We start from the raw sequence: 23512 nt of genomic DNA, 5'->3' as shown, positions 1-23512 counted from the left end.
GCTATTCATGTGCTGACTCTGATTGCGGGGGAAAGTCTGATTACTACATAAGAGTGTTGCTTAACTTTCCCCTTGCCAAAAAGGAGACATTTTAGATATTAACCTGCTGATTCAACAAAGCACTTGAGCATGTCCCTGAAAGTTCAACACATACACCTCTAGCCCGATATAACGCTGTCCTCGGGAGCCAAAAAATCTTACCACGTTATAGGTGAAACCGCGTTATATCGAACTTGCTTTGATCCGCCGGAGCACGCAGCCCCGCCCCCCCAGAGCGCTGCTTTACCGCGTTATATCCAAATTCGTGTTATATCGGGGTAGAGGTGTACTTCTTCCCTAGTCAAAGAATGTAATGAGCTGAAGCACAAAGTGCTTTGCTGAACTGGGCCTGAGCTGATAACTTTTTGCACAGGCTAGGTTTGGTGCAGGTGACAATTTTGCAGAACTTCCAAAAGACTTTAATCTTTGCAGCTAGTACATAAAACCTACTGCCCCATGTAGGAGGTCACCAGATAGGTTCCTGGCTTGGCTCACTTGGTGAAGGGACTGGATGAACTCATTCACTCTGGTGGCAGTTGAAGGCCAGGTTTTCTCTTAGTTTGTGCTTTTCTTGATATTTCAGCTATCCAGGTGAGTGAGTTGCAGGGATGTTGGAAGGAGCATGTGGCTTTTTTTGTGAAACAAGTGATCTCCAGAATGTGGTGCAGCTTTTCTGCCTCATTCTGGGCCTCCCAGCTGGAGGTGATGGTTGGTGTGCAGGCATTTTACTGTGTAGCCATCTGAGGCCAACAAACCCCAGTCAAACTAATGTCCTCACTTATCTGAACATGCGACTCAATTGGAGAGAGATTGAGAGGAAGTGAATGCTTTCACGTGCTAATTTGGTAGATGGTGTTGAGGGCTCTGGGGATTAGCCATTTCCCCCACAAGTGTGATTCCTAATTAGTAACAGATGCTTTTTAAAGGGCTGCTGCAGAGTCACAGTAAGTGAAACCTAAGTTTGGCTAAACTCTAGACCCTTGACCGGTTTTATAAAGTCTAAATGCAATGGAAATATTTCTATGAATCTTTGAATTTTCATAAAAATGGATCCTTTAATATAAACATTTCCCTGCATTATTTACACCCCAAACACTTCAAGATTGGGCTAGTTTATTTCCATTGTCAAAGCTGACAGAAGTGCAAAAAGAGTAAACCATGTAAAATGGTGATAAGTAGTTTCATAGAGAATGTTATTTTTACAATCTAAGGTGGTGGTACAAACCCAGGTACAGTCACTTTGTTCTTAAAAATACAACAAACATGGCCTTGAATGATAGGGGACCTGGAAGAATTAAACCAGAGGTCAAAAGTACTGGTATATGCATCCTATCTTGAGCTCTGGGTTATTGTGGGTCCATCTCCCTTGAGCTGTGTGAAATTCCCCCTTTCTCCCCAAAAGAGCGAAAACACTCTGAATTTTGGAACATATGTCAAGTCCACTGTGGCCAAGAAAATGACATGCCTGGATCTGGAAATTTGTAAATTGTCTTCTGTGGGGCCCCTTGTCCTTTTTGAAGTCCCCCAAGTCCTTTATTGGCTTTCTGAGCTAACATTTTATACTAGAATTCCCAACAGCCACTGCAGCTCCAGCCAACTTCAGTTAAACTGTTTGTGCAGAATTGTCATAACACTGTGAGAATAGTGTCAGCTTAAAACCAGGGGGCCGATATAAACTTTTTTCCTGTCTGATACTACATGGGTTTTAATTGAGGCCTTTGAAAGAAAACTGGCCTACCAAGGTCATTGTGTTTGCCACCCATGACACTTTAAATTCATACAGAGTCTAAAATGAAAAGCCAGGTATTGGTGATAAATTATCCACTAATGTCCCTACTGTAAGGAGTTGTATCTGTGCCAGCTATTACATTGATCTGAGAAAATGTATTGATTCCTACTGACTTTTTATTTTTTAAGTGAAGATGTTTCAAATAGTTAATACAGCCCCAGATTAATATCTCCTGAGGCTCTTGGGTGATGCAATTTAATTTTTTTATATGTACTTTTGCCAGTCTGTACAGGTCTCCAGTGGAAAACTGTTTTAAGCAGGCATAGTCTGGTCATGATTTTCCATTGTGGAGTCTAGAATTTTTCAGCAGATAATACATTTATATTGCATTTAAGATCTAGCAGGAAGGAAAAATGAACTAGCGTTGCACCAATCAAAAAGTTAGTCTGTACGAAGTGTTCAGTTTCAATTCACTGTGATCAGACTGAGCTCTGGTAGTTGCTGCCAAACACTTATGAATGACTTCCCTTTGTGTGTGTTTCTCCATTAGAAAGAGAAAAGGAGATGAGGTGGATGGAAATGTGACCTCAAAAAAGAAACAGAAAAAAGAAAAAGACAGAGAATCCAAGCAGGAGAAGCTGTTGAAGGTTTGTTGTTTGAGCTAGCCCAAACTTCTAAAACTTTCTTTCCAAAAGGGAATGTAATGCTGTTGAAGGGTGTTGGGTTGAATGGTGACAGCCATGGCATGTAGAGTCCTATTTATTCACAGCTACAGGATCTAGAGTCTTATTTATTCACACAAGTAGAGTGTGAACCGCAGCAATGCAAGCGTCCCTCATGCTGTCCTGTTAGTATGCTTCATCTGTGAAGTGGTGAGATGCTAGTTCACTATGCAAGCCCATTCAGACCGTGGCCCCTCAGAGATATAAAGACACTTGTGCTGTGGAGCCCTTTTTGCTCCTGATAAGAGAGCACATCATTCCATACGGGTCACCAAAAGGGTACTGGATGGTAGCGCTTTAGGTCCTCACTGTTGGTGGCTGGATTTGAACGGGTGACCTAGAGGTGAAAGTCTCATCGTTGAGAACTTGTTTTAGTCCTTTCTATGCCACTTTCTGGCTCCAGGGATGCTATTAAAACTGAATGTTGTTGCCTAAAATCTTGGAGCGTATAAAATGTGAGAAGTTGAACAGAGACAAGGTGTTGGAACTAGGTCAATGAAAAATAATATCACTTGCTCAGTTGCACACTTTTGTTACTCATCTATTCAATGCTTCAGTATAAACTTTGATAAATCATAGCTTTGTGTATTTGGTTTACGAAAGACAGTGGAAAGAATTTCTGATTTAGTTTCAAGAATTTTATAGACATTAAAAGTTTGGCATAGATATCTTTCAAGAAAAAATTACCAGCAGCTTTTCCTGAAATTGAAGTCTTAATAGTATGGCCATAACACAGCTTACACAGAGCAAAAAGGCCTTTTAGTTTTCTGCTGCTTTATTTTGCAATTATAACTTATTACATCCTTAGCAGAGCACACTGTTTTGCAATCTACAGACCAGGAAGGTTTTAACTGCTACAATTCAGCATTCTGAGAATCAGGGTTGGTTTTGGGTTAAACTCTTAATTTCATCATGTTTTTTTTTCTTAGTATGATGAACTCATTTGTCTTTTTTACTGAAACTAGAAATTATTTAACGTACGTATCTCCTACCCATTATCACCATGGCACAGAGAAAACCACACCTAAACACACAGACGACAAATACATGTGCATTATTAGAAATGTCTCAAGTGATATTTTAGTGTCCAACATTCTGTCATTATCCATCCCTTTTCTCCCTCTCAATGGAAAGTCCCAAAAGAAGAGTTTCTAGATTTTTCCCTTATTGCCTGGATGACTGATCTTTATAGTCCCTTTTTATAGGGGAGTGTGTGTATGTGGTCTCGTAGCTTAAAACGGGCAGTACAAGTCAGGATTTGTGGGCTCTACTTCTATCATGTGACCTGTTGTATTCATTTAGATGGAATATGTGGGCCTAAAGAGTCAGTGGTGTTTAACATGACCCCGTCACTGTCCAACATTAAACAGAGTTAAACAAGGTTCAGGATTTGGTTTGCAGAGACCTCCGCCTGCTCAGTACTGCTGCAAACATCATAAACATCTTTTTGACTTTTTATTAAAGATACAGAAAAGAAGGAAAAACAATTAAAGCATTTGAAATGTGAAGTATTAAGTAAGATTTTCATGTGAACATTTATTGTTCCCTTTCCCTCCAGCTGGATTTTTAAAAGGACTCCCCTAAACTCCCAATTTGACAATCTCTTAGATGGTATTAAAGTTGGTGGTAACTGTCCTTCTGAGGAAAAGAGAAGTTAGTTGAGATGGGCTGGAGCAGTTGTTGTTAAAGTCTGATCCCATTTCCTAGAAACAAAACAAGACACACACACACACACACCAGGGGAGAGAAAAGCACAGCAGAGGGAGAAAATGCATCTTGTCTCTCTGGTGCTGACTTTCACTTGCAGCCTCACAGCTGGAAAAACACAGGCACAGCGCACAATCTCATCAGTCACACCGAAACCTGACAACTTGTAACCGCATCGGGCTGTTTGCGGGTGTTCCTTTTAGTTGCCTCTTTCTGGTTTGTTGAAAGCCTGACAGTAGCCTGCTTCTTCAGGATTGCTCTTCTTGGACAGTGATTGCAAATATCCAAGCTGCCAGGTTTTCCTCAACAGGAGCAGACAGAGTTGATTTGGAGCATCAAAGACGAGCTGAGGAAAGTCTGTTCCACTAATGACCTGAAAGAGCTGCTGATAGCCAACAAACAGGAAGTGCCTTCTGGGGAATCTGCTGTGAGTTGGGGTTTTATTTTCTTTATGAATGTGACTGTCTGTCTGAATCCGTGAGGTTCATTCAGAGCCATTTTGCTAATGACAGCCAAAGGTCTGAAGCGAAAGCCTATTGTAAAATCTCAAGAACAGAAAAATCAGTTGGATTGAACACATGGCAGAGGTTTGTAAACTGCTCCATGCCCTGCTGGTGGTCTGTGGGGAGCAGGCTGGGCATGTGGCATCAGATCTACTCTTTCTTCCCAGCAGTTTAATTACACTAAAAGAAGCTAAAACTACATTTAAGACTTTCCTAATGTTACTTATTCAGATAAGTAATTACTGTAGTTGCCACACAATGTTGTGAATGGGATAGGAAGTGGCATTTGCAATCTGCGCTGGAAGGTGTGAGCCATCTCTAACTTGGAATATTTACATTTCCTAAAACAGTGCTAAAGCCTCAAGGGTGCTGCGGAGGACAGGGGGATCAGGGATGGGATGGGGTGGGATGGCTACAGTAGGTCTCTAGGATTAAAATGGTCAAGGACCATTTTCCAAGGAGGAAAACTGGATTATTATGGATTATGCATTGACAGCCAAATACTGTGTAACCAAATGTAACACCCATCTTCCAGCAACATTTTTAGTTTATTCCAGTGGAAGCATGCTTAGCACTTTACAATAAACAAGCTGTCTCAGACACAGGGCAGAAGCCTTGTCCTGAGGAGATGACCGTCCAAAGGCACAAATGGGTGCCTGTGTGTGGGCAGGCAAACTTAGTGACATGTGGTCAAGGCTTTGTGCCACAAGTAGTTTTGAGGAATGTGCTTTTATTTATAAGCTAGTTATAGATTCAACAAGTAACACTGTTTGTCTTCAGGCCAAGGTATTCAGATGTGTGCGAGTTTGCTGGATTCTCTGACACAGTATGCTGTGTGTGCTTCCACTGTTATCCTGGCATGATTTGTTTGCTTCTGTGTTGCTTTAGATCTTGGACCGAGTAGCAGATGGGATGGCATTCGGAGCTCTGCTTCCCTGTGAGGAGTGCAAGGGGCAGTTTGTGTTCAAGAGTGATGCATACTACTGCTCAGGGGACATCACTGCCTGGACTAAATGTGTTGCCAAAACACAGACCCCCAACAGGAAGGAATGGATAATCCCAAAGGTAGATGCAGCAAACTTGACTATCTAAAACTTGGACTTTTAATTCTTAAATTACTCTATTGCTCGTGGAAGGGAAGAATAAATATTAATGCCCACAGCTTGGTATTAGAGGGCAGGACATACTGCAGCTTCTGTGAGCCTCTGAGAATGGGAAGAGCTGCTCATAGCTAATGCACAGGGGAGATTGTTTTACAGTAGCAGTGGGATGGAGAGATGTTATTTCTTCCATTCCAGAACTTTGGGCCTCTCCAATTTGTCCTGCTGCTGCAAGAGTGACTTGTGGTTTGTGTCTGTGATTTTTAGTGTAATTCCTAATGACTGGCTCATTTTGCTGTTTCAATTTTTCCTTTCTAACTGAGGCAAGCGATTCTAATTCTGCGCTCTCAGAATTTCAGATGCTAATGTCTGAATTCCAGAACACTGTAAGCAATTATCGTCTTAAAACAAACGGCTATGCAGTTTCGTCTGCTTTCCCTCTGAATTGGGAAAAGCATTTTCAGAGACCGTGTTCATGACTTTTAATGATGAGTGCTTTAAAAAAAAAAAAAAAAAAAAAACTACAAATCCTGCAGCAGAAATGTTGGTGAAATATCAACTGAAAAAAATCAAGGTTTTTCCTCCACTTTTGTTTTAAACACTACACTGAGGAGAAAGAGCAAATGTGGCTGGGGAATTAGGTTCTTGTATAATGGGAAGCAGTGTTCTCTAATAGTTAGGGAAGGGGTTGGGGAAGTGCTAGGACTCCTTATTCTATTCCTGACTGTCACTAAATTGCTGTTTTGACCTTGAGCAAGTCACTTAACCTTTCTGTGCCTGAGTTTCCCAATCAGTAAAATGGGATAATTACCTACCTCGCATGGGAGGTTGTGTGGCTTATGTAATTAATTGATTGTGAACCACGTTGAGATCCATGTAAGAATCTTTCAGTAGTAAATGCCAAGATCTGACCAATACTGAATTTAGTCTTTTAACTTCGTGACAGTATTAGTAGGTTTTAAAGTCTTCTTATGATGCTGCCCCCCAGGAGTTCCGGGAAATCTCCTACCTGAAGAAATTTAAGTGTAAAAAGCAAGACAGAGCATTCCCTCCAGAGGCTGTGGCTGTGAACGCAGTGCTTCCAGCAGCAGCTTCTGCTCCTTTGACAGAGAAGGCGTCTGTGCCAGCAGGTAAATGACTCGCTAGGCAGTGTTCAGAGCCAGGAGAGACTGGTTTGAATGGGAATATGTGTCTACCCAGTTGTTGGAGCCAAACAACATTCACTTTATGCTTTCTCTAGTGTGGCAGTGGGGAGGGGAATGGCAGGTGTCAGTGCTGCCTACGGGATTTCTCCTGGCATGCCACTGGCAAGGAGGCTTTGATTGGTCTTTTGAGAAGCCATGGCTTCAGTGTGTGACCTGCTCACTCTGCAAAGCTCCTTCCTGTTGCTCTGCTCAGTCACTTGTCTGCTGGACTGCACTTCAGGAGCGGGAACGTGGATGGCCAATCACATGGTGTCCCTGAAGTGCTGTGCAATATACTGTACCCTCCTTCTGCTCCAACTTCAGGCTGAATCGCCATGGTGAGAAGCAGAGGCAGCCTCTTCTGTTCCTCACCCTGATGTGGATAGATCCCAGCTTCAGTCTGTGGACAAACACATTTGAGATCCAGGTTGTGCTTTGACAAGTCACTTAGGAGTTTTAAACGTTGGACTGCCCCTGGGGATCCCCTTTCCCTACCACGTTTATAACGGTGTTTGTGCAGAGCTTATCCAACTCCTTGGGCAGTGTGACTAGGGTTCAAATGAAACATTTAATGAGGAGGCTTCTTGCTTGGTTTTGTGAGGAACATCCATAGACCTTAGAATCACATGTTCCACATCCAACATTAAACTGTTAGGGCGGTAGCTTGTTTGAAATAATTTATTTGCACTTGGCTTACCAGTCATTGGCTTCTCTCACTTAATGGTTATTTCCTCTATCCTCTTGATCCCAGACTCCTCCAACATTCCCCATCTACCTATCAGTAGGAGCTACTTTGATTTATTCAGCCCTCAGCACTTGTAACAGTCTTCAGTATTACTGTGATGTGTTTCAGCATTTGTGGCTGTCTAGACTGCAAAACCTATTACAGGTGTGTTTGATCTGTAACATGATTGTGCTAGAGCTGTGTTACCACTTTGATCCTGAGTGGTTACAGGGCTAAGGCAGCTCAGTACCATATCTGCTTCACAGTCTGGTCCCATCTCGACATCCTGCCTCTCCAATTCCCCCAAAGCAGCTTTTCAATGAAGGAGGTGCCCTTTGTGGCTTAAATGTTACCTTTAGGTTTCTCTTGGGTCCTCCCTTTGCTGTACATGGAAAAGGGAAACTGTGTTAGCACTTCATAGCCAACAGTGTGCAAGCAGTGTCTGCTTCCAGTATAGTCATGTCCTCAGTCTAAAACCCTTTTCATTTCTCCACCCCTCTTCCCAGGAAACTTACTGTACATTGGGTTATGCTGGCTTGTATGTTCTCTGTACTAGGGGAGGATGAACAGTTGTGACAATCGCTCAGAGCAGTATCAGATTCAGGATCTGTGGGTTTAGTGCTCAATGCTCTTTATTTACGTGATGTTTTTATTTCTGAACAACTAGATAAGCCATTATCCAGCATGAAGATTTTGACCCTTGGAAAATTATCCAGGAACAAGGAAGAAGTGAAGGCTATGATTGAGGACCTGGGCGGAAAGGTGACAGGGACAGCGAACAAGGCTACCCTGTGCATCAGCACACAAAGTGAGGAACAATGCTATATCAACAGCAACCTTGGGACTTGGGAGTTAGGAGATTATAAAGGCCATAGTTAAATTCCTATGTAAAGGCTGGAAGTGACATTCTGTTGAGCCATGTTTGGATAGTGGGTTTTTTTCATATTCTTGGAAAAGTGAATAAAAATATATTTTGTAAGCAAGACTTTCTACAGTGCTGTTAGTTCTGAGTGATCTCCTGGTGTTTTCCTGACTGCAGTAGAGCTGATGTCAGGAATAGGTATATTTCCTGTTGTGGATTTTAAAGGACTAGACTGTGTTTTAATTGTGAGGTGGCTTCTTTTATGTAACGGGTAGCTGAGGTTGATGTAGGTATCTACGTGTCAAATGCGGGGTGAGGCGTAACTATTTAATAGCATTCATTCATGGCCTCGTTGTGACTATTTCAATGTAAGGTCCTGCTCCCACTGAAGTAACAGCAAAACTCCTGTTGACTTCAAAGGTGCAGTATCAGGCCCTTATGGTGTAGGGGAGAAATGTCCCTGATAGACAGTTGGCCTGGAGGGTGCTGCCACGGGCCTCATCAGAGCAGCTCCCACCAAGCCCCTGGCTCAGTTGGGAGGTGAGGCAAGGTTTGAAATCTAGAAAGTCACTATGCAACAGGTAACTTTGTTTTAGCCTAGACCAGGCTGTTGGGGATTTTGTTTTGGGCAGGATGTAGCACATGCAAAACGCCTCCTTAAAACATTACAAAGCCTGCACCAGCACAGCAGGGCTAGAATCAGAGCCTTTCGGAAGAGCTCTGCACTATCTTTGTCACTGTAACGTTTGCTCCAGTAAACTTGGATTACAGCTTCCCTGACTCTTATCCCCCTCCTTGCAGAGGAAGTTGAGAAAATGACCAAGAAGATGGAAGAAGTGAAGGAGGCCAAAGTCCGGGTGGTCTCAGAGGAGTTTCTGCAGGACGTGAAATCCTCCCGCAAGGGCTTCCAGGAGCTCCTGTCGCTGCATGCGCTCTCGCCTTGGGGTGCAGAGGTGAAGCAGGAGCACACGGAGACGTCCCTGGGAGGAAAGTCCAGCGGGCTCCCAAATATGAAGAGTGCTGGGAAGGTCAAGGAAGAACAAGGTAAAAAACACAATGGCTCTTGTCTCCACAGGAGTGTTCGTTACCATGTGCTTAAGCATTGCTTTACCCTTCCATAGCATGCCTCTTGTGTGAGGGTCTGAGGGCGAATGGGTGGGCTCCTCACACAGCACAGGTGCCCTGGCTATAGTCCAAACTCACCCCTTTCCCCAAATTGGGCCCTTATTCTTTCTTCAAGTAACAAAGCCCCAAGGCCAGACCAGCCTCAATGTCCAAACTCCCTCCCGAACGGGCTGTTCGTAGAGTTTCTCTCTGCCGTACTGCCTGTCCCTCTTCTAGCTCACTCTTGCCTGGGAGAGAGAGAGACGGCCTGTTGTATTCCTTAGTTTGAAATAATGCTGGGTGAGCCAATGAAAAAACTCTGCTTCTCCTCTAGGCTTATACACTGAGACACTCTGCTGGTATAAATCCACACAGCCCTATTGGCTTCATAGAGCTGCCCCATCTTACACCAGCAGAGAATTTGGCTCTCTGTCAGAATGTTCGGTGACTTACTCAGGGTCATATTGTGAGTGGCAGAACCCAAGATTCCTGCGTTCTCAGTCCCATGCTCTACTAGACACCCAAAATATAGTGACTCTTTCAACAAAATAAATCTGTTAATACTGGTGACAGTCCCCATCTGAGCAATAGGCAAGGTCAGGTACAAACCATAGGCTTTGGTACAGGGTCCAAGATAAGTAGGTAAGTTCAGTATACATAAATTAAACTTCAGAAACAATTGCACTGAGTTCAGCCTTGTGAATTATCATTCTAGCTAATGTGTGAAAGTTGTACACACACATTGTTGAGAGCCCATGATAATGGGGCACATTTGAGACTGTTAAGGAGGCTTGTATAATGTCTGTCTAGAGACAGCCAGTGCTACACAATACCTTCCTCTTCCATCCATTTCTCTGGTGTGTGAATGTGCTGTCTCCATGGATCCTTCCAACCTTTGATTGCTCAGAGGTGAGGAACAGAGTTTGTGACCCCCAAACTTAAAATTTCCACCACATGTTGTATGTTGCATTAACAGCCTGGCCCACAGCAATAGAATCTGAATGTATCGTTCATAAACAATTGTCCAGGTTTTAATTTATGAAAGCAACTCACCAAAATTCTAGCAGGATAACTAAAACATTCCACCTGTTTGGTGTGGGGAGGGGAGAAGATGGGTGTCACCTCAGTAGACTGTCAGTCCCCAGGTTAGATCACGTAAGGTGCAGTGTAGCTGGAAGACAAAGTGCAGTGACTTCTAACATTGCTTTAGAAGAGCAGTGTGTTTTATACAGGTGGAACCTGTTAGTGTGAATCCAGACAGAATGAAAACTGCTCTCGTGCTTTTAAAGAACTTGAGCATTGACTCAAGGAGAGTTCTTCAGACAATCCTGTTTTATCAGATTAAAAATTTAAGGTCTTCCCATCTCTTTCTTCAGGAACCAGCAAGTCTGAAAAGAAAATGAAGTTAACAGTTAAAGGAGGAGCAGCAGTGGATCCTGATTCAGGTGAGTGCAGAAAACCAGCTGTGCCTCCAACCATCCTAGCCAGAGTCTGATCAGTTTGAATCCATGCGTTCTCATAGCACTCCCTGTCAGTACCCAGCCCTAACCGGGGAAGCTAATGATCCAACCAGTGGACCAAATTCTCCTCTGCAAATGAACCATGATAGCCCAAACCTAAGACGTGAGTTCTCTTTGGTTCCCATTGAGGTACCTAGGAGTTGTGGATTCTCAGCACCTTTCGCCCTGCCTCATAGAAGAAATGTTTGCTTGGTGAAATTTTAAATGCTGGTGGTCATCTTGCATATGCATAGAGATAACAATGGCTTTTCCATTGTCTCCATGCATAAGAACGTAAGAATGGCCATAATGGGTCAGACCAAAGGTCCATCTAGCCCAGTATCCTGTCTTTTTACAGTGACCAATGCCAGGTGCCCCAGAGGGAATGAACAGAACAGGGTTCTTTTTTGAACCCTGTTATAGTCTTCGCCTTCACAACATCCTCTGGCAAGGAATGCCACAGGTTGACTGTGCGTTGTGTGAAAAAATGCTTCCTTTTGTTTGTTTTAAACCTGCTGCCCATTAATTTCATTTGGTGACCCCTAGTTTTGTGTTATGAGAAGGAGTAAATAACACTCCCTTATTTACTTTCTCCACGACAGTCATGATTTTATAGACCTCTATCATATTCCCCCTTAGTTGTCTCTTTTCCAAGCTGAAAAGACCCAGTCTTATTAATCTCTCCTCATATGGAAGCCATTCCATACCCCTCATAATTTTTGTTGCCTTTTTCTGAACCTTTTCCAATTCCAATATATATTTTTTGAGATGGGGTGACCACATCTGCACGCAGTATTCAAGATGTGGGTGTGTGATGGGGTGTCGACTCACCACTGCTGGCGCCTCCCGCTGGTTGCTTCAGGAATTAGCTCTTGTCAGCTGCGGAACGCCCTCTGCATGTGGTGTCTCGCCTGTCATCTGCTCTGCTGATTTGGGACCAGCATTGCTCCCTGCTCGGCGGCGTCCTCTTCAGGACACTGCCCTCCGGCAGTGCCCACTATTCCACTCTCACCCTCAAAGTCTATCCCCTCATTTCAGGAGCAGTCTGTCTCGGCCCCACTCCTCTGTGGCCAGGTGCAGTGCAAGGGGAGAATGGGGGACCCAGGCCCACCCGCTACTTTGGGTCCCGACCCAGGGACCCTGTAGCGGCAGCCTCTCTCTGCCCTCCTTCACTCTCCTCTTGTCCGCCTATCTTCTCTGGGCTGCTTCCCCTTTGGCCCCGTGCACCTTCTCGACCCTTTTTAGCAGGGACCGCAGCCTGGCAGGTAACTGGGCCAGAGCTCTCCTCTGCTCCCCCAAGCCTGCCCAGCACTGCTCTGTCCAAGGTGCTACCTCCTTACCTCAGGAGCCAGTCCTCCTCCCTTGCTAGTCAGTGAGAGACTGCCTTCTCCTTTGCTAGGCAGCCTTTATATAGGGCCCAGCCTGGCCCTGATTGGCTCTCCACAGGCCTTTGCTGATTGGCTGCTGACCTGCACAACCTCTCTGGCCTGTTCCAGCCCTTTTTCTCAGGGCGTGGGGCAGCTGCCCCACCACAGGGTGTACCACGGATTTATATAGAGGCAGTATGATATTTTCTGTCTTATTATCTATCCTTTTCTTAATGATTCCCAACATTCTGTTTGCTTTTTTGACTGCCACTGCACATTGAGTGGATGTTTTCAGAGAACTATCCACAGTGACTCCAAGATCTCTGTCTTGAGTGGTAACAGTTAATTTAGATCCCATCATTTTATATGTATAATTGGGATTATGTTTTCCAATGTGCATTACTTTGCACTTATCACCACTGAATTTCATCTGCCATTTTGTTGCCCAGTCATCCAGTTTTGTGCCCGTGTGGGTCTTAACATCTCTTGGTTAAGTCTGCATACACAAAATTAGTCTGAATAAGGAAAGGAGATACAGAATGACTACCTCACCCTGGCTCTAATTCACTACCTTTCTTCATAGGTTTGGAGGACTCTGCTCATGTCTTTGAAAAGAGTGGTAAAATCTTCAGTGCCACGCTCGGCCTGGTAGATATCGTCAGAGGAACCAATTCCTATTACAAACTGCAGCTACTGGAGGATGACAGAGAAATCAGGTGGGTTTAATTTCCCATGGAAATGTGGGGTTTTTTACAGTACGTTTTTTTTTACAAATGCCAAGTATAAATAGAAATGTCTTCATGACTTCTTTTAAAAATTTCTGTGATGTTGTTTTGTTCTGTATGGAAATGTTCCTTTGTAGTTCTGGAAACCCAAACAGAGCAACATCCCGTAAGTGCATGAGAACATGGAAGTGAAACTGACCAATCTAGTTTCATTTTTGCTGAATAGAGTGAGGTGAAAAAAGTAAACCTACAGGATGAAATGGAAATTAGGAATTGATAAGCACCTGAGCAAGTCTGGTTTGTGCTCAATTCCACTGATAGTGAAAACATCTCAGATTGAGCAGTTGGGGTTTTTTAGATATAGAATTAGGGTTAATTAAATGATGAACCACCCAAACTATAATGTCCTGGGACCGGTGTCTCAGCATTCAAGAGCAGCAAGGCAGGATTTGGCACGAGTGTGCCCATTTTAATTTTGGGACATGGTTTATGAAGAGACGTGCAGGTTGCATTTTTTTCTCTAACTCCTGTTTGGTATGAGCTGACTGCGAAGCCTCTGGAGGCTAGCTCAGTTTCTGTGAAGCATGTAGAAACCAGTACCCTGAGGCTTGGCAAGGTGCATTGAAAAGGGCCAGGAAGCATCATGCCCAGTCTCAGCCAAGCATACCTCAGAATTGTGCACATGCTATACTATTGAGGAAGGTGCAGTCAAGAGGGCCTTGGGGAAAATTGATTCTCTTGGAGCAGAGAGACTGCACAATAACCAAGGTAAGCTAAGGGCTGCAGATAAGCTGCCTATTTCAGCTGTGGATGACTTGTACTTCAAATTGGACTCTTGTTACCAGTTCCCATATCTGGATTTGTGATTAGTATGTGATGAAATTTCAGGACTGGTATTCAGTGCTGACAAATCAAAAAAATGATTAATCGTATCTCTACAAGTCATGCAAAAACTCTTTAAGATGGTGCCAGTACCACAGCCGGACTTGTAAATGATTGTAGTTTGTCTCTCTTTTTTAAATTTAGACTAGGATTTGGAGTCTTGCCTAATTAGTGAATAGTTTAGTTTAAAGTTGTGCATGCTTAACAAGGATTTCATAGTGTCTGTTTTCAAAATGTATGACCATAATAAGTTGACATTTGCATTATTCTGTTCAGTTTCCACATTTCACAGAGCAAAAATTAGCCACAGCAGTGACTGGATATAGACAGTGGAGTTGTAGCGCCATAGAAGATGACATTGGGCAACCACACAAATGGGAATTGTGGGCTTTCCGCTTGCTCGCTTCATTCTGGATTGCTACTTTGACTATTAAATTGCCTTGTTTCTCTCCTTTTATGGTCAGACACTTTGGATCCTTTGTCTGTGCAGTCACAAGAGTTGAGGCTGTCTCTGCCTTTTCTCTCCCCCCCCCGACTCCCAAGAGCCACCAGAATTTCTCTGAATAACCATCTCCTCTGGCTCCACTATAAGCCAGTTCAGCCTTGATGTAAGCAGGCACAACTCTGACTCTCTCAAATGGAAGTTGAACCCACTTACAGTGCTGCTGCTTATGGCAAACGCTTAATGAGTAGTGGTGAAATCTGACATTTGTAGCCATGCCCCTATGTTTTTATGTGTGATATAAAGTTGGGCATTGATAACAAAAAAGCATTGAAATCCTAATTAATCTTACTCTGCAGTATTGTCTTCTTTAGCCCGCAGTAGAGCCCAAACATGTTAGTTGCTTGCAAGATAGAGGCTGGTCCCTTTCCCAAAGACATGTAATGTAAAACGACAGATGAATAAAGGGTGGGGAGAAAGGGATACAGCACACAAGCAAAGCAATCAGACTAATGTATCAATATTAAAGGTTTTCTGGTGTGTAGGTGGGAGGACTGGATGGCGCAGGTGACTAGTGATGGACCATAGAGCTGAACTGGCAGACTAGAGATGAGGTTCACGTTGGTAGTGAGCAAGAGGTGTTCTACCGTTTGGTTGCTGCTGTTGGGTGTCAATGATGAAGCAAGGTTAGTTTCAATCCAGGTCCCATAGGTAGGGCCCTACCAAATTCACCGCCATGAAAAACATGTCACAGACTGTGAAATCAGATCTCCCCCATTAAATCTAGTTATTGTAGGGGAGGGGCAGGGCTGGGGGCGCCCCAGCTGGGGTCTCCTACTGTGCACCAGGCTCTAGCTGCTAGTCCTGGCGGGGCTGGGGCAGGACGGGATTTCTTCCCCAGTACGGCCGCACTCCAGGAGAGATCAGACCTACCTCCAGGTACCTCCCTCAGCTTCAGGAAGCTCCGCGGCTGTGCTGCCTTTAGTGCCCAGATCTGAAGGCAGCGCAGAAGTCAGGGTGGCAATCCCTCGAACCCCCTACAACAGCTCTACGACCCCCTTTTGGGTCAGGACCCCCACAGTTACAACACCCTGAAATCCCACGACCCTGAAATTGACCAAAATGGACCGTGAATTTGGTAGGACCCTACCCATAGATCAAGTGCCAGCATCCCAGCCACAATGGACACCAGGTGGCAACTTAGTTGGCATCTCCTGAGATTGCAAAGGGTTGCCTGGCTCTCTGCCATAGGGCTTGTCTATACACAGAAGTGGCCCTATATTAACTATACCAATATTGCTAAAGCAGTACAACCCTCCTAGTGTGGACACCGTTATACCAGTATAAAGGCTCCTTTGTAATATAACCGTGTACTCCTTTGATTATTTCAGTAAAAAATCACCCCCAACTGAAATAGTGAAATTAGTACAAAAAACTGTGTTAGACCAGGCCTTGGGGAAGGTCCCGTCAGGTCAGAGTTGAAGCATGATGATAGGACAGTAAAAGAAAGCTTTCGCTGCTACCCTCACTTTTGCCTCCAGAGCTGTTAATCTAGTGGCCTTCAGTACTACATTCACACATCAAATTCAATATTGTTGCCTAAATAGTGTGCACGTCTTTCTGTGGCAGCCACTTTTTGGTAGCTCTAGGCATTGATGTATAAAAACTTGCCCCGTTATGTGTGTGTAGTCATTCCAAAACTAGAGAGCCTTCCATTTAATGATAACGCAGATGGATGATTCTGATACTATGCTTATGTCCACATAGTCTTTATTGCAGGATCAGATTCATTTAGAACTGAGATCCAGAGATCTTACTTGTCCCCTTTTCCTGTTTTGTTTGCTTCTAGGTATTGGGTTTTCAGATCTTGGGGTCGTGTTGGCACTGCGATTGGGAGTAACAAACTGGAGCAGATGCCATCTAAAGATGATGCCATTGAGCACTTCTTGAATTTGTATGAAGAGAAAACGGGCAACTCCTGGCATTCCAAGAACTTCACTAAATATCCCAAAAAATTCTACCCCCTGGAAATAGACTATGGACAGGTAACTCCCTAATATTCCTGTGCTGGGAAGATAATTCTTTCTTACACAAAGGAAAATGCTTATCCTGCACTATCTTATTTGCTTTTTGAATGCATTTGTTCAACAAAAGGGTAAGGTGCAGGAATCCGGATATTTTGCGTTAGGCAGAGTGCTAAAGTGCTCGGTGCTTTGCAAGTGTAAGATGATACTGTGCCTACCCCAAGTGGCTTACCATGTAGATCAGGTGCAAACAACAGTGCATTTAAATAGATAACTAGTCATGTTAGAAAAGTGTTAAAACTAAAGTTAGCTCAGATGCCTTTGAGTTGACACTGTGGGCCCACTTTTGGGACCTCTCAATTGGGGAAGTTAAAAGGACACCAATAAGTCAAAAGTAGTTTCATGTACTGCCCGGATCCCCGAGTCCCAAGCCAGTTGTATATCACAATCTCATTTTCCTAGTTTTAAGAAAGTACTTCTCTCCCCTACCGCTGTGTGAGTGACCCATCCAAACAGAGGAAACACTAAAACTGGCTCTTCCCCAGAGTTCTGTCAAATGCATATACTGAACAGACCAAAAACGAGAAATCAGCCATTGCAGAAAAGAGTCAGCTGTTTAAATAGTAAAACAAGAATTCTCCCTCTTCTGACCCCTGAGAACTTCTGTGAGTTTACTTAAAGGGATATCCTCAACTTGAATCATACTTCTGAGCGTTTTTTAAACCTACAGTTGTTGAACATAGCCCCTAAGATAACAGTGACAAAAAAATTAGAAAATATTTTCTAGCTATCACATATTCATATGGACAAATTGTTGGATGTCAACTGAAATGTTTGAATATAAAAATACGTAGCTTTAGCAAATAGTCCGCATTAATTCAGAATGTTACACTGATGAGCTGTTAATAAAATTACAACCTCAATGCACACTGAACTCTGTTTTGAAGTACAAGGCAGATGCTTTATTGATCAGGCTACAGCTTCTTTGATCTGTATCCAGGAGAGCACACAGATGGTATTGTGGTCAACAGAAGACTGTACCATGAATAGAAAAATTTACAATAGAAATGTATTGAAAATGATTAGTACAGGCTGTGAAGTTCAAACAAAGCACAGTCCCCTAGTTCAGATCAAGATCTACATACATGTTAAGTATTGTTGAAAAAGAAAATCTATTTAATATTGCCTGGGTGAAGCAGCAAAATACAAGTGTGAAGATGAAAAATATGTTCTTCTAAATTTAACTTGCATTTATATGGAGCACCTCTTGAAATTACATTTGTCAAGTTAACGATTATTCAGTTTTTTTTAATACAGACTTAATGACCCATTGCTTTGTATTCTCAGAGCAATACCTCACATTTCCCACCAAATTCAGTCATTTGTGCAATAGTGTGCCCTCTCTAACTTGGCTTTGAGTTGTTACCATGACAATCAATACATTTCCCTTATCCCTTGGTATGTTTGTATTTACTCTTTCTAGGATGAAGAAGCTGTGAGGAAACTGACAGTGAGTGCTGGGACCAAGTCAAAGCTTCCTAAGCCAGTCCAGGACCTTATTAAGATGATCTTTGATGTGGAGAGCATGAAGAAAGCCATGGTGGAATTTGAGGTACTTGCACTTTTATTTAATGTTCCTTGTTTCTAGTCACGCCTTCTCACTAGACACCATAGTTATGCTGGCAGTAGCAGGCCGTTCGCACTGTGGATCTGATCCAGCACTGTCAATGGGAATCATTCATTGACTTTGGAGGACATTGAATCAGGCCCTACGAAAAGGGTGTGCGTGTGTGTGTGTGGTCTAACCAACCTTTATCACTAGTTTAATTTAAAAAATCCCTGTAAATGACACTTCATTCATAACTATACAAATGTCATCTTGGCGCATCTCTTTCATTAGTGATGTCTGTATCGAATGTTCTCAGCTTGTAAATCTAAAGGAGACTTTTCTGTCTGCTCGTCCTGTAAGCTCAACCTAGGATCAGGAAAATCATTCTGCGTTCCTCTGTGTTATGCACATCATCACCATTGGTAGAGGTTTTGGAATCTTAACTCAGATGGCCACTGATACATGAGGCAAGAAACACCCTTCTGGGTCTGCAGCCCTGACACTAGTAAAACTATTATTAGTAAATTTAAATAACTGAGACTCTGGAGGTGCACAGAAAGCTGATATGTGCATTAAGGTGATGTTTTGATAAAGCCTATTTCCTACTCTTAGCCATGTTAAATGCCGGATTCTTGTGTAATGTTTCTAAGGGTTGCTCTACACCTCGGAATTAGGTTGACATAAGGCAGCTTATATCGACCTAACTATATCAGTGTCACATCGGCGCGAGCAAGGCTGTAGTGTAAAGTTACCCTACTACACCGACATAATAACTCCACCTCCACAAGAGGGGTAGGCCTTATGTCAGTGTAGTTAGGGCGACGCAGTGTCTGTGTACACTCTGCGTTCCTTACATTGGCTGTGAAATTGAAAAGAAAGCTGGCTCCTGGCTCCCCAGCCGGGCTGCTGCAATCCAGGCTCCCCACTTCCTGCTGCCCCTGCGGTCCCGACTCTCTTCCCCTCTCTCTCTCTCTCTCTCCGGCTGATGGGAGGCAAGAAGCCCCAAGCGGCTAGCCCCCTGCTCCCAACTGAGAGCTGCGCAGACCTGAAAGCCTTGGCTCTCAGCTTTCTCCTCCTCTCCCCCCCCAAGATGCGCACCACAAACAGAAGGAGGGTAGTAATTACTGTGGTGGCTGTAAGTGGACCTAACATAGGTCGACTTAAGATTGTAGCGTAGACCTGTGGTCAGTGGCTCACCACTCTTTCAGTTGAGGAAAAAAGTGCTGTGATCCACCCTTCTTCCCATGTCTTTAGTATAACATATAGCTATGAATCCAAACAGGTGGGGCTAAGAATGGTCTGGTAGTGCCTGCCTAAGGCCCTACTTAACTTCCAATATTGCGGAAATTGCGGATTCCACAATATTAGGCTTCCACTGCAATTTGAGAGCGGGAGCCCCGTTCTGCGCAAGGCTGACAGTGGGGGCCCCGGGCAGCCCACAGCGGAAAATCGCGGAAAAATAATAATGGGCTTTATTACCGCAAATAATAAGGTCCATTATTACTTTTCCGCAATTTTCCATGGCTCGTCCACAACTCAGCCACTATTTTTTGATAATCATCCCACAGTTCAAGTAGGGCCATATGCCTGTCTCACCCCGTGCATATAAACGTGTGTACTAACTTTCATCTGCAGTCTCCAAATCTATTTTTAATGCTGTGGGTGAACTGCTGCATGTCAGGGCATCTGTAATGTTCAACAACATTTCTCTCTTGCTTTCTTTGGTCAGCCTATAAAGGTAGTTTAATTCACCTAGCATAAAATTGCATATTGAAAGAGGTGTTGCTTGCTCTTTGTGACATACAGATTAATTTGCACACCACCTTTTCTACAGCTACACTTCAGTTTGTCATGTGCAGTGAAACGCTGTATACCTGAAGTCCTTTTAATCTGCAAGCACATTCTGAAGCATCTATGATAAGAGATTTTCCTGTATATTCTGTGGCTTTTGAAAGCAGATTTTGGATTAAAGCCTCTAAAATAAGTGCTAATGATTCTCCATTTCCAGTACTGTTTAGATCATCTGGAGAAAATTAGCTCCATTGGACCCATGCTAATTTGTGCCATTTGAGGATCTGTATGGCCCCTGGAGCTTGAATGGAGACTTGCTCTTCCCATTAGATTATGGCTTCATTATTATCCCATGCATGGGAGCAGCAGCTCTTTCCAATGAGGGAAGAATATTTGCCTCTGCTAGGGAGCCAAAAACTGTGTGCAGTCTCCCCAAGGGGTTTATTAGGTCCTTTCATCCGCCTGATTTAATGTGCTTTTATCTACTGCACCATATCCAGGCACTCCCAATGTGTGTAGATAGCTTTGGCAGCTTCAGGCTTTTTGCCGGTAGACTTGCTGTGATATAAAGGATTATTTCCATGATGGGGGTGACCTGAAGACTCTCTTCAGTTTTCTAATTCTGTAAAGACTTCCCCTCACTTAACCCTGTACTAGTCCTGTTACAATTCTTCACACCATTGCTTGTAGTAAACACCTGCTTAAATGGACTAGGACCTGAACTACCCTAGTACTGTCCATTCTCATTCCTGGATGGAGACCCTGACATCGAGCACTGGGGCGAAGTACTACATTACCCCTTCGCGAAGCATTGGTGTATTAACTGTTTTGCTGCTGGTAGTCCATGTGTCTTCAGCTTCTGTGTTGCTTTGTCCTCATGTTCCACCTGCTGCATGTGACTGCACTGGAGGTGATTCTGACAATATACCTGATGCATTTGGCAGCAGCAAAGTGGCTATATTATTGATCTAAACCTGATCCTTCATGATCTCTGTGCTGTTTTGTCCAAAGTTAAACAAATCAGATCCATGTTGCTTTGCAGCTTAAAATCATAGTTTTACATCTTGTTTGCTACTTTACTTCCTATATAGCCGTTGGAGATGGAAGTCCACTCCACCCTGGTAATGCTAATTTTAAGTGACTTGAAGAAGGGGCTTCCAGCACTTCAACCCAGACCTGGTCTCTTGGGAGGCTACATAACAGTCTAATAGATCTTGCTGTTAGGGAATGTGTATTGGTCTAGGCAGTGGCTAGCCTAAATTGTCATCACTGAGAATGTTTTGTCTGATTACGACCATCTTTGTCTTATTTCTCCTGAAAGTGCATGTGTCCCTCTACATGAATGTCCTCAAGATATCGTAAGTTGCACTCTGTCATAGCTGAGGCTGTGACTTCTATCTCTCAGTCCAGCTTGGTTTTTCTTTATAGCTGGATTTCATCACGTTATAGATGCAGCAGGAGGGGGAAGCAAATCTCTGTACCATGATACAAGGTGCAAATTATCATGCAAATTACTTCAGCACTTGGGTGGCAAGGCTCACTGGTTCAGAAGAGAATCTCAGGTTCCTTTGCAGAAGGGGTGTGCATGTGTAGATGGGAATTTTAACTTAAATTTAATGAATAAAATAGAATTTATCCAACAGTAAATGATTTGTGGAGTTTCCTAGAGGGTTCTGCCATTGAATCCTGTTTGGAACTAGCCGCTCTACAGTTTTCCTCTCTGGGATGAGGGTTTTGGACTTGGTGCCTGTCAGTGCTCTAACTACACAAATAGTACTGACCTGACAAGCTGAGGGGTGCTCTGTGAGGACTGCTAATGTCCATAGAGCATATCCATAACCTCTTGTAAAACATTCAATTAAAATGGAGCTTTGTTAAATGCTGCTGCATACTTCTTCATTACAAAGCTGGTGCATGAAAAGGTCTAGATTTAATCTATAACCCCCAAGCTCCAGCTGTTCAAAACTGCTACCAGGCCAGAGAGAGATCTGGGAAGGTCTTGAGAGGTGAACCACTAGAAGAATTAAGGTCTGGGGGGTTTAATTAGTTGGCCAAAATGTGGGGAGGATGAGATAGGTGGGGGTGCCAGGCAACATCTATTTCTAAAATAAATTAGTAAATAAAATGTGGAAAACAGAAGCATAACTTGTACTGTGAGATTACACTTTTAGTTAACATGTGCCTTGATGGGGCACTCTGTATGCAAAATACAGAATACAACTTCCTCATGCCTTACTCTGCAGTTTACAGGTGCCAAGTGCAAGTGCTGAAAATGGAGTACGCTTGGACTGTTACTGCAGTCAAAATACTGGGCACGTTATGTGATCTCCTGAAGGATATTTTATTCTGTTCAAACTGCCCTTTATATTAGTTTCTCCAGCAGTAGACCTAATTGTAAAAGGTCATGAATGCTTATGGCATTAGGTAAATATTAAACCTTATACTGAAACACTTATTTTGTTCAGCCCACGTACTGCACATGATCTTAAGTTACAGACATAACTTTGTCTCATTGGGAGATAACTTGTCCATATTCTGGCTGCACTGCTCTATTCATTCTTCAATCCGTGCAGATAAATGCCAGCTCTGAACTGTTTTAATTTTTATATAATGTATTCTGTCTGGAGACTCAGATCTTTCTGGTGGCCAGATGAGAGGAACTATGGAGGTTTCATTGTAATGGAATCCTGTTTTAATTGCTTCAACAAATCTCCTTGTTAGATTGACCTCCAGAAGATGCCACTGGGAAAGCTGAGCAAGAGGCAGATCCAGAGTGCATACTCCATCCTTAATGAAGTTCAGCAGGTAAGAACATAAGAATGGCGGTACTGGGTCAGACCAAAGGTCCATCCAGCCCAGTATCCTGACTACCGACAGTGGCCAATGCCAGGTGCCCCAGAGGGAGTGAACCTAACAGGTAATGATCAACTGATCTCTCTCCTGCCATCCATCACCCCCCTCTGACAAACAGAGGCTAGAGACACCATTCCTTACCCATCCTGGCTAATAGCCATTAATGGACTTAACCTCCATGAATTTATCCAGTTCTCTTTTAAACCCTGTTATAGTCCTAGCCTCCACAACCTCCTCAAGCAAGGAGTTCCACAGGTTGACTGCGCTTGTGTGAAGAAGAACTTCCTTATATTTGTTTTAAACCTGCTGTCCATTAATTTCATTTGGTGGCCCCTAGTTCTTATATTATGGGAACAAGTAAATAACTTTTCCTTATTCACTTTCTCCACATCACTCATGATTTTATATACCTCTATTATATCCCCCTTTAGTCTCCTCTTTTTCAATCTGAAAAGTCCTAGCCTCTTTAATCTCTCCTCATATGGGACCCATTCCAAACCCCTAATCATTTTAGTTGCCCTTCTCTGAACCTTTTCTAGTGCCAGTATATCTTTTTTGAGATGAGGAGACCACATCTGTATGCAGTATTCAAGATGTGGGTGTACCATGGATTTATATACGGGCAATCAGATATTCTCCATCTTAT

General features: G+C 43.3%; 1 protein-coding gene across 1 annotated transcript in view; it reads left to right on the top strand.

The window, feature by feature from the left end:
- Positions 1 to 23512, top strand: part of PARP1 (poly(ADP-ribose) polymerase 1) — a 53169-nt gene that overhangs the window by 19857 nt on the left and 9800 nt on the right. The window contains exons 5-15 of the mRNA XM_065400754.1: positions 2319 to 2415; positions 4508 to 4624; positions 5589 to 5765; positions 6789 to 6930; positions 8376 to 8516; positions 9372 to 9614; positions 11051 to 11119; positions 13124 to 13256; positions 16439 to 16634; positions 18097 to 18225; positions 22735 to 22818. Of these exons, the coding sequence (XP_065256826.1) occupies positions 2319 to 2415; positions 4508 to 4624; positions 5589 to 5765; positions 6789 to 6930; positions 8376 to 8516; positions 9372 to 9614; positions 11051 to 11119; positions 13124 to 13256; positions 16439 to 16634; positions 18097 to 18225; positions 22735 to 22818 (1528 nt within the window). The remainder of the gene's footprint in view (positions 1 to 2318; positions 2416 to 4507; positions 4625 to 5588; positions 5766 to 6788; positions 6931 to 8375; positions 8517 to 9371; positions 9615 to 11050; positions 11120 to 13123; positions 13257 to 16438; positions 16635 to 18096; positions 18226 to 22734; positions 22819 to 23512) is intronic.

This window comes from Emys orbicularis, chromosome 3, assembly GCF_028017835.1.
Source record: "Emys orbicularis isolate rEmyOrb1 chromosome 3, rEmyOrb1.hap1, whole genome shotgun sequence".
Taxonomy (NCBI): Eukaryota; Metazoa; Chordata; order Testudines; family Emydidae; genus Emys; species Emys orbicularis.
The sequence above is the reverse complement of the archived record's forward strand: the minus strand, read 5'-3'. Positions and strand labels throughout refer to the sequence as shown.